At 39.5% G+C, this 12734-nt stretch overlaps 1 protein-coding gene across 2 annotated transcripts in view; it reads right to left on the bottom strand.

Annotated features, from left to right (window-relative positions):
• The window catches only part of si:ch73-193i2.2 (transient receptor potential channel pyrexia), a 68142-nt gene that overhangs the window by 32056 nt on the left and 23352 nt on the right, over positions 1-12734 (bottom strand). For both annotated transcript variants that reach the window (XM_043689416.1, XM_043689418.1), the window contains exons 7-11: positions 12399-12490; positions 11445-11559; positions 7253-7423; positions 6606-6676; positions 756-923 (exon numbers count right to left, since the gene is read on the bottom strand). In XM_043689416.1, the coding sequence (XP_043545351.1) occupies positions 756-923; positions 6606-6676; positions 7253-7423; positions 11445-11559; positions 12399-12490 (617 nt within the window). The remainder of the gene's footprint in view (positions 1-755; positions 924-6605; positions 6677-7252; positions 7424-11444; positions 11560-12398; positions 12491-12734) is intronic.

Genomic DNA, 12734 nt, shown 5'->3' with positions numbered 1-12734 from the left:
GTGTCTGTGTGGGTTTTCTCCAGGTGCTTCTGTTTCCTCCACAATCCAAAAAGATGTGCAGGTTAGGTGAATTGGCCATGTAAAATTATCCATGTTAGGTGCATTAGTCAGAGGTAAGTATGGGGAATGGGCCTGGATGGGTTACTTTTCAGAGGGTCAGTGCGGATTTGTTGGGCCGAAGGGTCTGTTTCCATACTGTAAGTAATCTAATCTAATTGGCCATCTAAAGATCTCAGTTGGCCCAAGGGATAGCACCCTCCCCCCCCCCCCCTGCTGCTCCCTGTAAAACATCAGATATGTAAGGGCTGGACTTGTAGATGGCAGGCAGACCACCCATTGGACTTTGATAGCCCTCATGTCTTCAAACACGTCAGCAGGAGCACAGAACATTCAGCCCAATGTCAATCACAGAATTACTGCAGCAAATTTCAAATCTGAATTTCTTAATAATCCAAAAATGTGCAGGTATGGTGAATTGGCTATGCTAAATTGCCCATAGTGTTAGGTGAATTAGTCAGAGGGAAAGGGGTTTGGGTGGGTTACTCTTCGGAGGGTCGGTGTGGACTTGTTGGGCTGGAAGGCCTGTTTCCACACTGTAGGGAATCTAATCTAATCTAACCTAAATTGGAATGCATAAAATTCACTAATATTAGCTTACATTTTATGGAATGTGTATCGTAGTACAGGAAGTAGGCAAGAAACATTGTAATCTGGAAAAATCTTTTATCTGAGGGACAAAAAAAGGTGGCGCATACCTGATAGCTCGAACATGCTTCATGAGCCGAAGCCAAAGGAATATAATAGTCACAGCAAATAGTCGAATATGTGCAACATGAATGAACTCGCTTTGTGTTACCAGATCAACAACATGAGTTGCTATTAGAGCAAACAGCAGCAGATAAACCATCCAGTCAAACAAATTCCTGGAAAAACAATAGCAACACATGTCAATAACAATAAGTATGAGCAAATTCAGATAGTACTCAACATCTATGCACTAACAATGCTTTACAGCAGAGACAGTTTCAGCCCTATTCTCTCTAATTTTAATCCAAATCATATTAACTGCCTGAGGCAGCGATCTCTCCATTAGAGAGAGAAAATTGGAGACAATGATACTTGGGACAGTATCTCCAGTCCTCATGAGCCAGTTATAGAAGACATTGGCAGCATTATACACTGCACCGATCCTTTGTTGCCTAAATTCACTCAGACCGGGACAGGGGAGTATTGTGTGCAGTTTTGGTCTCTCTATCCAAGGAATGATATTCTGGCTATGGGGTCAGTGCAGCAAAGGTTTACCAAACTGATCCCTGGATTGGCAGGATTGATGTAGAAAGTGGGACTGGATTAATTAGGGCTATATTCATTGGAGTTCAGAAGAATGAGGGGGTATCTCATAGAAATATTCAAAATTCTAGCAGGACTAGGCAGGGTAAATACAGGAAGGATATTCTTGATGACTAGGGAGTCCAGAGCCAGGGATCACAGTAAAAGGATCTGGGTATTGGCATTTAAGACTAAGTGAGGAGAAATTTCTTCACTTAGGGAGTGGTGAATCTGAGGAATTTTCTGACGCAGAAAATAATTGAGGCCAAAACATAGAACATTTCCAAAAAGGAGTTAAATGTAGTTCCGAGGTCTAGAGGGATCAAAGAGTGTCTGGACGAAGTGGGAACAGAGCACCGGGTTGGATGATCAGCCATGATCATATTAATGGGTGGACCAGACTTAAAGGGCCAAATGGCCAATCCTTGTTCCTGGATGCTTTGATATATGATTACTAAACCATTGAACATATCAAATAAAGACAAATAAAGAAGTTGCATTTATACAGTGCCCTTCACTATTTCAGCTTGCCCCAAGACACTTTACAACCAATGAAGTAGAGAATGTGGGGAAATAAATAGTGACATCTTGAAAAATGTCCATATTACAAAGGAGAAGGTGCTGGATGTCTTAAAATGCATAAAGGTGGATAAATCCCCAGGATCCGATCAGAAGTACCCTAGAACTCTGTGGGAGGTTTGAGAAGAGATTGCTGGGCCCCTTGCTGAGACATTTGTATCATCAATAGCCACAGGTGAGTTGCTGGAAAACTGGAGGTTGGCTAATCTGGTGCCACTGTTTAAGAAAGGCGGTAAGAAAAAGCTAGGGAACTACAGACCATGAGCCTGACATCGGTGGTGGGAAAGTTGTTGGAGGGAATCCTGAGGATGTGGAAAGGCAAGGACTGATTACGAATAGTCAACATGGTTTTATGCATGGGAAATCGTGTCTCACGAACTTGATTGAGTTTTTGAAGAAGTAACCAAGAGAATTGATGAGGGCAGAGCAGTGGACATGATCTCTGTGGCCTTCTGTCAGGCATTCAATAAGGTTCCTCATGATAGACTGGTTAGCAAGGTTAGATCACATGGAATACAGAGAGAACTAGATGTTTGGATACAGAACCGGCTTGAAGGTAGAAGACAGAGGGTGGTGGTGGAGAGTTGCTTTTCAGACTATAGGCCTGTGACCAGCGGTGTGCCACAAGAATTAGTACTGTTGCACTGCTTTTTGTCATTTATATAAATGTTTTGGATGTGAACATGGTTAGTAAGTTTGCAGATGACATCAAAATTCGATGTTTAGTGGTCAGCAAAGAAAGTTACCTCAGAGTACAGTGGGATGAGGAGTGGCAGATGGTGTTTAATTTAGATAAATGTGAGATACTGCATTTTGGAAAGGCAGATCAGGGCAGGACTTATACACTTGATGCTGGGGAGTGTTTCTCAACAAAAGTACCTTGAAGTGCAGGTACATTGTTCCTTGTGGAGTCACAGGTAGATAGGATAGTGAAAAAGGCATTTAGTATACTTGCCTTTGTTGGTCAGTGCATTGAGTATATGAGTTGGGAAGTCATGTTGCAGCTGTACAGGATGTTGGTTAGGCCACTTTTGGAATATTGCGTGCAATTCTGGTCTCCGTGCTATTGGAAGAATGTTGTGAAACTTGAAAGGGTTCAGAAAGATTTACAAGGATGTTGCCAGAGTTGTACGGTTTGAACTAGAGGGACAGGCTGAATAGGCTAGGGCTGTTTTCTCTGAAGTGTCAGGAGCTGAGAGGTGACCTCAAAGGTTTATACAATCATGAGGGGCATGGATAGAATGAAGAGACAAAGTATTTTCCCTGGGGCGGGGGAGTACAAAACTAAAGGAAGTAGGTTTAAGGTGAGAGGGAAAAGGTTTAAAAGGAGCCTAAGGGGCAATCTTTTCACACAGAGGTGGTGCATGTAGGGAATGAGCTGCCAGATGAAGTTGTGGAAGCTGGTATATCTACATTTAAAAAGCATCTCGATGGGTATCTGAATAGGAAGGGTTTAGAAGGATATGGGCCCAATGCTGACAAATAGGAATAGATGTTTTAGGATATCTGATCGGCATGGATGAGCTGAACCATGCTGCATACCTCTATGACTCTAAGTACTTTTAAGTATAGTCACTGTAGTAATAAAGAGAGCTCAGTAGCCAATGCACACAGTGAGCTCCCACAAACAGCAATGAAATAAATAATCAAAATGTCTCTTTTAGTTGTGTTATTTGAGGGATAAATGTTCCCAGGATTAGTGATTTTTGAGAAGATTTGTAGCTCAGGTTGATGATATGGATGTAAGTTAGTTCGCTGATCTGGAACTTCAGAGGTTTCATCACCATGACCATTAGTGAGAGCCTCCGGTGGTATGTCCCACCTCTCTATTTATAGGTCTTGGTTCCTTAAAGTAGGTGATGTCATTTCCATGGAAGATAGATGGGGTTTAAATTGCTGTGTTAGTCAGCTTGCGGATGTCAGATGTAGTGGACAGTGAAGAAGGTTACCTCGGAGTACAACGGGATCTTGATCAGATGGGTCAATGGGCCGAGGAGTGTCAGAGGGATTTAAATTAGATAAATGCGAGGTGCTGCATTTTGGAAAAACAAATCAGAGCAGGAATTATACACTAAATGGTAAGGTCCTAGGGAGGGTTGCTGGACAAAGATACCTTGGTTCATAGCTCCTTGAAAGTGGAGTCGCAGGTTGATAGGATAGTGAAGAAGACATTTGGTATGCTTTCCTTTATTGGTCAGAGTATTGAGTACAGTAGTTGGGAGGTCATGTTGCAGCTGTACAGGACATTGGTTAGGCCACTGTTGGAATATTGTGTGCAATTCTGGTCTCCCTGTTATAGGAAGGATGTTGTGAAACTTGAAAGAGATCAGAAAAGATTTACAAGGATGTTGCCAGTGTTGGAGGATTTGAGCTACGCGGAGAGGCTGAATAGGCCGGGGCTGTTTTCCCTGGAGCATCAGAGGCTGAGGGGTGACCTTATAGAGGTTTACAAAATCACGAGGCGCATGGATAGGATAAATAGACAAGTTCTTTTCCCTAGGGTGGAGGAGTCCAGATCTAGAGGGCATAGGTTGAGGGTGAGAGGGGAAAGTTATAAAAGAGACCTAAGAGGCAACTTTTTCCACACAGAGAGTGGTACGGTATGGAATGAGTGCCAGAGGAAATGGTGGAGGCTGGTACAATAGCATCAGTTAAAAGGCATTTGGATGGTTATATGAATAGGAAGGGTTTTGAGGGATATGGGCTGGGTGCTGGCAGGTGGGACTAGTTGGCATGGACAAGTTGGACTAAAGGGTCTGTTTCCATGCTGTACATCTCTATGACTATGACTCTATGGAGTTTCAATTAGAATGGCAGGCCTCAAGGAATTCTCATACAAGTCTTTGTTTCGTTTGTCCTAGGATGTGTGTATCGGCCCAGTCAAAATGGTGTCCTTCTTTGTCTATATGTATGGAAACTAGTGATAGTGGGCCATGTCTTTTGGTGGCTAGTTGGTGTTCATGTATCCTTGTGGCAAGCTTCCTGCTTGTTTGTTCAATGTAGTATTTATTTACAGTTCTTGCATGGTATTTTGTAAATATCATCCACCTTAAAAAAACCAAATCTATAAATAGAGAGGCGGGACATCCCACCAGCGCTCCACTGAAGGGTCTCACTGACGATGTTACCTATTACCTAGTTATAGTGACAAAACATCTGAAAACAAACCTTTCAGCTTAGCGAGCTAACCTACAGCCATCGTTACCAGGATGTTGATACAGATCACATGTGCTTTTCTGATTTGCAAATGAAAATGCAACCATATTAAATTTAACAATTGTCAATCTTTCCCTTTTCTGTATGCCTGTCAAGTAATACCCCATTTTCCAAATCTCCAGCTCAAGCAGGACGATGAATCTTTCCAAGCCCCACTCATCTGCACAGACTATCAGGGACAATTCCCTTTTACTTCACTGTTTAAGTGATAATTAAAGAGATCCCTGCTCACTTTTCTCTCTTCGTCCAGGTAATTGGACCAAAACTAGCAAACATTCTCCTTTTAGGAGAAACAACAAGGGAAGATGGAGTACTCATATTATCACTGGACTTGGAATTTAAATTCCATTAATAAAATGTGGAATGAAAAGTAATAATGATCATATAATTGTCATGGGATTGTTGTAAAAATCCCTCTGGTTCACTAATGTCTTTCAAAGGGTGGAAATCTGTCATTCATACCTGTTCTGACCTTGATGCAAATGCCACATGATTACCTCTTAACTGCCCTCCAAAACTCAGTTTAAGGGTAATTAGGGATGGGCAACAAATACTTTGACAGGGATGTGCACAAACTATGAAAGAATGAAAAAAAGATGCTGAGAGAAGATGCTAATTGATTTGAGAGTCCAAATTGCTGCAGCTTCCCTATTAGTGTTGTTCTTAAATGAAATTAGTTACAACAGTTAGATAACTAACTATAATATTTAAGTCAATTTCTGCTGATACTCTCTCCACTTAATTAAAAATGTTCAAAAAGTATGGTCAGGAGAGTAGCTGGAACAGTCACGAGCACAATGACATCTGTTTGTTTGTGAACAGTTAAACTCCTACAATTCAGATTGTTTCAACCCCACAACACATCAATACTTGTGACTATGCTGTGAAATTTTTCAGCTTAACTAACCTGAAAGCACAAATAATTAATTAATGTATCTGTGTCAGAAGAAAGCGTGTCTACATATCTGGGGTCATTTTAACCTGACACACTTAGCGAAAAATGGGTGGGAAGGCTGTTAAACACATACAGGTTGTATCCCTGCTCACTGTTTGGCCATTTCCAATGACAACCAACAAGGACCTGCAAATTGATGAGGTGCCAGCCTAAAGATGATGGAATCTTCATAAATTTATGCAAATTGGAGTGCCATTTCAGAGTGTTTGTAGTACAAATTGTAATCATTTGCCGCTCAGAATTGAAATCAAGGACTGACATACTTCAAATCACATGGCTTTCCATTTGAAATAAGCTTATGTTTCGACCACTTAACTCAGGACACCGCTCAAAATGATGACAGCTTCAGCACAAATATAAATAGGGTAGTATGTCACCCTTTGCTATTTTCAGCTGCTGCTGTCCCATTTACACCTGGGCCCTATTATCATTCAAATACTCTGGAATTGACTGGGAATTGGGAATCACATTAATAACCAACACATGCGTATTGTGAAATTCACAAAGTTTTAATCAACAGCATTACCAAAAATCTCTAAAATAGTGGGGATGCAATTCGTCCAGTCCAGCCAGCTGTTTCTTTAGATATGACTCCTCCTATCAGTCAAGAAAAAAAAATTGTATAGGATAATCAGTATTTGTAAACTGATGCATCTAGTTCGAGCAGAAAGAATGGAATTGTTAATGGATGATATTTCAATTATGAATTAAGTTTGGAGTAGCAAAACAATATACCCATGAAAACAAAGGCAAAAGAAAATATGTATTGATATGCTAGGCATCATGATTCTACTAAAAAAAATTTACTTTTCAATAAATTTACTTAGCCCGTTGTACATTGATAACTTTTTCTAATCTTTTGGCAACTGGTCTAATGTAGACAGTAGCACCATTCAACAGCTTTGCTGTGGAATAAATGTTTTAAACCTAATCAAGACACCACAAGTTAAGATTTATATTATCAGATGTAAAGGTGAAAGGATTGCTACCTTTGGAGCTTAGTAAAGTACTTCATTGTATAAAACTTGCCAATGGTGTTGCAAGTGTTAAATAAAATACTTAACAAGAACTGAATTTTCCCATTTCAAAAAAATTGAGAGAAAATTACAAGTTATATTTTACTGTTCAAGATGCTGTTTCTCCATACAAAACTTATGCAGTCATTTTATCTACCTCTGGCCATCTTGGGTGACACAGGTTGAGGTCCTTCATTATTTCCTTGCTTTTCCAATCCTTCCAGAAACTAAACTTCACGTTTGAAGAATGGATTTCAATAAATTCTTCTACAAGCTGATAGCCAGTAAGTCCAATTGCTATGACAGCAAGAAGAATTTTCCACCAATCCTGTATTTATATAACGTAAGAGAAAGAAGATAACCTCAAAAGGAACAAGAGACTAAGAATTTAGCATTTCATATTCTTCAGCTAGGACTTTCTACCCCATATTTTTATGATTTCTGAATCCACATGTTAAGTGCGATGTTGGTACTCTTCTATATCATTAACACTCTTATAGATTTTATTTTAATTCAAGCTGTTCAGATAGACGTCTGGAGATAGTATGACTTAAACCCAGGCTTCTTAGCCCAGAAGTAGGGACACTACTACGGTGCCCTGAGAGCCCCCACATTCTTACATGGTGTGATTAAGTATGTGCACTCCAACAAAGTCTATTTCTCGATGATAAATTATCATATCCACCATTCTCCATCTTATGTCTTAGATAATCTTCATTGGTGTTCATTAATCTCCATTGATCCAGCTAATCTTCTTTGAATGCTGTGAGCAAATTATTGAATGGTTGTAGAATAACTGAGTCTGACCATTTGAAGGGGCTGAATTAACGTACACTTTTGAAATGACATTTTTAGCACGGGCAGTTCCACTATTTGGCTCAAAATTCTCCCAGCCAATTCCTCCCAATTAACACTGAGGTTAAAAGTAATATTTCAAAATTAAATGAGAATGGGTTGTAGGTAGAAAAGGAATGTCAATCAGAATTTAATATCTATGCCTGATTTTAAAAAGTATTATTTAATACTTTAAATTTTAGACTTTTTGGGTGAACAATCACGGTCAAGAGCCAAGATCCACAGGTCAGATCACAATAATAGGTTTGAAAAGCAAAACAAAAATGAAGTAAAGTGGACAGCCAAGAGTGATACCTCTGATAAAATGGGCCCTTGATCAAATGGGCCAATGGGCTGAGGAATGGCAGATGGAGTTTAATTTAGATAAATGTGAGATGCTGTATTTTGGAAAGGCAAATCAGGGCAGGACTTAAGATCCTGGCGAGTGTTGCTGAGCAAGGAGATCTTGGAGTGTAGATTCATAGTGGAGTCACAGGTTAGTAAAGAAAGCATTTATTATGCTTGCCTATATTGGTCAATGCATTAAGTGTAGGAGTTGGGAGGTCGTGTTGCAATTGCACAGGACATTGGTTTGGCCAATATTCGAATCCTGTGTTCAGTTCTGCTCTCCTTGCTAAGGGAGGATGTTGTGAAACTTGAAAGGGTTCAGAAAATATTTATAAGGACATGCCAGGATTGGAGTGTTTGAACTATAGGGAGAGGCTGAATAGGCTTTGAGTATTTCCCCTGGAGTGTCAGGGGCTGAAGGATGACCTTAATAGGAAGGGTTTAGAGGGATAAGGGCCAAATTCTGGCAAATGGGATTAGATTAATTTAGGATATCTGGTTGGCATGGATGAATTGGACAAAGGGGTCTGTTTCCATGCTGTACAGGTTTATGAGTCTAATTGATAAAAAAGAGACTTGAATCCATAAGAATCTGGTAATTTATAGCCTGCATGAGACAAAATTGTGAAAACTACCAGTTAATTCCTTAAAGCTCAACTGGTTCATGAATGTTCTTCAGAGAAAGGAATCTGTCAGTTCTACTTCGCTCGGTGTGCATGGAAAATCACTTTCATCCTCGGTGCATGACATTAAAGGTTTTGAAGATCTTCTGAAAGGTTTAGTAAGCCTCCCAGTTGAAAATATTCATGGCAAGTACCAGCAATACCACTTTATGGAAATTCAGAACTTGCAATAAATATAATCTTGCCAGTGTTACTCACTTGGCAAAGACAATTTCAAAAAAACTGCTAGAATTAGTCTGATTCTTGTCAAAGAAACAAAAAACTTGTGAAGGGTATGGACTTCATTTCCTAGATTTTACTTTCCCCTTCCAGCATATTTTAACAGTGTAGCATGTGGCCTATCCCCCCACCATATTCCCACCCATGACTAGCCTATCTCCCATTTGACAAAGTGGCAGTAAACATCAGGTGTACCATTCGCCATTGGACATGTTTAGACTTTTTAGTGGCCAATGACAGGCCATCAAAATGTCCTTATTTCCTCTCTGCCACTATTTTACCTGTGGTGCAGGAAGGCTCAGGACAAGGAGTGGCCTTGCAGCTGTGTACATGGACTACTGTCTGGAAAAAAGTAGAGGGGGATCATTCCCTTTGGGATCCCATATAGCCAGTGGAGTAACAGACCCCTCCATTCTCAAGATTCTACCCTTACTTTCAAATCTCCCTCTGGCTTCGAAAACCTGGAGTCCTGACTTCCTTGTGAGGTATGGATCTGGAAGCATCTAATAGGATTAAGATTTCTAATAAGCACCATTCATTGTCAGGCAGATGTCTTGGAAGAGTAAAGTTATGTCACCCATGGTTTGGTCCTCCCACCACTCTTTATCATAACATAAACCCAATATTTGTAACTAGTTAATCGTTGCAGGGAAACAAATTATAACTTGTTCATTTTATAAGACTTCTTCACTAGACTAGAAGGTGACTACCCTCACAGATAAACTAGATAATATAGGCCCCTAAAGAATCCACATATTTGGAAGGTACAGAAGGCACCATACACAGTGATCAGAATAGAATATGAAAATTTAATTGAGCAGCATCAGTCCCAATGAAGTGCAAAGCACATTGATTTTGTTAGAAAGAGAAACTTTATTTTGCATTTTTCTTGCATTTTGTACTGGTTAACAAAATGCATGTTTGTAGATCTAACCAGTTATGAGGCTAATATAAGTCTCCAAAAGGCATGTTTTGTTGTAAAGAGCAAAACTATTCTGTTTCAGTATAAGTGGAAATGTTGAAGTTCTATTTGTAATTAGAGAATTTGATGAAGTACAGAATACCAGTGAGAAAGATGACGCAAGTGTGGGACTATGAAAGACATGGTGGTTGTTGGATGGACTTGTAAAAGGTAAAAGAATTGCCTCTTTGAAGAATAGAAAAAAACAGGGTTTCCATTATGTTATTAAAGGACATGACTGATTGAAGTAGTGATTCAACTAGTGTACTACAAGAAGAATGAAAATTGTGTACACTGATCGCATACACTCTGCAAAATGTTAGTGATTGTGCAGTGAATTATTTAGCAAATAAGTGAACAGGGTAAGATAATGAATGGAGAATCCTATACCTTAGGAGAAGAAATAGACTGGAGTAGAGAATAGAACCCTGATAATTTTTTGAACAAAGTGAAGAAAAGGACTTTGATATTTCCTATTGCAGCTGGTCAGAGATGCTATTACACGTATGGAGATGGTGAGACCCAAATTCAGGACTCCTGTTTCAGAGGTAGGGTCATTACTACTGTACCACAACAACTGATGAGAAATATACTGTTAAGATTCAAATACAGGATCTTCTGTTTACAAGGCAGATGTTTTAATCTACTAATCCATGGTGCCACCCAAGAAAAAGACTTAATGATTTTAACTCCTCCTGCCTGATAGAATGGAATGGTAGGGCAGCAACATTTGAACTAAAGTTAAAGCCACACTCAACACCTATTTATACCATCAATATTTGAGTGAGGGTTCTCACATCAGGGTCCTAGATGCAACTTTGAAGAATTATTAGGTGGGCATGAACTGCACAAGGGCCTCTTCTTGAATGACCTAACCAATTGCCCTCAAAAGGCCACTGAAATTAATCTGATAGATTTTTGTGCAATGTGAAGTATATGAATGCTTTCACTAGCCTCCTAAAACATTATGTAGGGTAGCCTCTGACCCTCCACATTCATCTGCACTGCCCCATCATTGGGATTTCATTGCTCTCTCCTCCAAGAATAACATTTCCACATTGATGGGCCCACTACCTGCCAATTGGCAAGTTACCTTGAGTTTCAGAACAGTATTTGCAGCTTACCAGCAATATTGAAATTAAGCTACACCTTCAAAATGGCACTAGGTAAGAACTTTAGGCAGTATAGTCCAGTGCTCCAGGCACTACCCACCTAAAACTAAATTAACTCCAATTTTGTTTCACGGGTAAAAATTTGATTCTGAATTGATACCTTCTGATTTCAAGTAGAGACATTGTACTTACACGAGGTAGAACATACTTCAATTTTTCAGAATATGACAGAGAGGAAGTAAGTCCAAGGATAGTCCAAGACAAAATGAAGAGGATATTTAGCCCCAACATGATTGTGACTCCTCTCCTAGAAAGCCAAACAAATTGTGAGCTTACTGCTATATCCAGGAATGAGAGGTTTAATCATAAAGTGAAGCCAGCAAAAATATTCTCAGCAACAATTTGCATTCAAAATCCGCTGTCAATTGTTACAAAGCACTTTCCACGAGATGAGTCAGACACAAACTGATGTCAGTGCAATAATGGCATCAGCTAGAACAGTCTTAAAGGAAGAGGGGGAGGAGAAGTTTAAGGAATGAGCGCCAATGCTTATGGCCCATAGTTAAATGTATGAAGTATAAGACCTTCATTGGGTAAAGGAAGCAGTATTAGAAAAGAGACCAGAATGGGGAGAAAAACAGATATCTTGGAGATATTTTTAGGCTTGAAGAAGGTTAAAGACAGAGGACGGGGTTGACACCATGGAAAGGCTTCAAAATATGGGTGAGAATTCAAAACATTTGGGGATCAGCAGTCAATGTAAGTCATAGAGCACAGAGCTGAAAGACAAATGGAGTGTGGTATTCGTTAAATGGTAAACAGAAGAGCTTTTGAAAGAATGAAATATGGAGAACTATCCGGGAGAGTATTGGAATGGTTGAGTCTAGAGGTAACAAAAATGTTGATGGGAATTTCAGCAACAGATGGATTAAGATAAGGGCAGAATGGTACAAAGGTGGACATGAGATAATGGATGATATGTGGTTAGATTCTTAGCTCAGGGTCAAGTAAAATTGTCAAACTGATAGTCTTATACAAAGATCATAGAAGGGGATGGAATCAGTTGCAAGGCATTGGATTTTGTGGTGAAGGCTGAAGGCAACTGCTTCAATCGTCCAATATTTAATTGGAGGAAATTAACCTTACCTCCCAAAGCGTTTCCATTTAATTTGAATTAATTTCTGCACAACAGGATGCATGATGAGGTCCAGCTGTCGATATTCAGCAATCACTTCAAGCTGAATCATGTTTGTAGGCAAACAGAGAGAAGTAGTTCAGTGATCAAAGAACGTCATAATTTCAGACTTACTTAGTTTCTCATTGCTGACTGGAAACAATACTTTCAGAGATTTCAATTGTTAGTAGAAGTATTCACAACATATTTTTATGGCAATTTATATTTCAAGTCACTTAGTTCAACTTCTGATATACAAACACAAGAAAGACAATGGTCCGAATTTTGCTAAAAATCTAAAGTGTCAA

This window comes from Chiloscyllium plagiosum, chromosome 4 (genome assembly GCF_004010195.1).
Source record: "Chiloscyllium plagiosum isolate BGI_BamShark_2017 chromosome 4, ASM401019v2, whole genome shotgun sequence".
Lineage (NCBI taxonomy): Eukaryota > Metazoa > Chordata > Chondrichthyes > Orectolobiformes > Hemiscylliidae > Chiloscyllium > Chiloscyllium plagiosum.
This window is presented reverse-complemented; position numbering and strand designations above follow the sequence as displayed.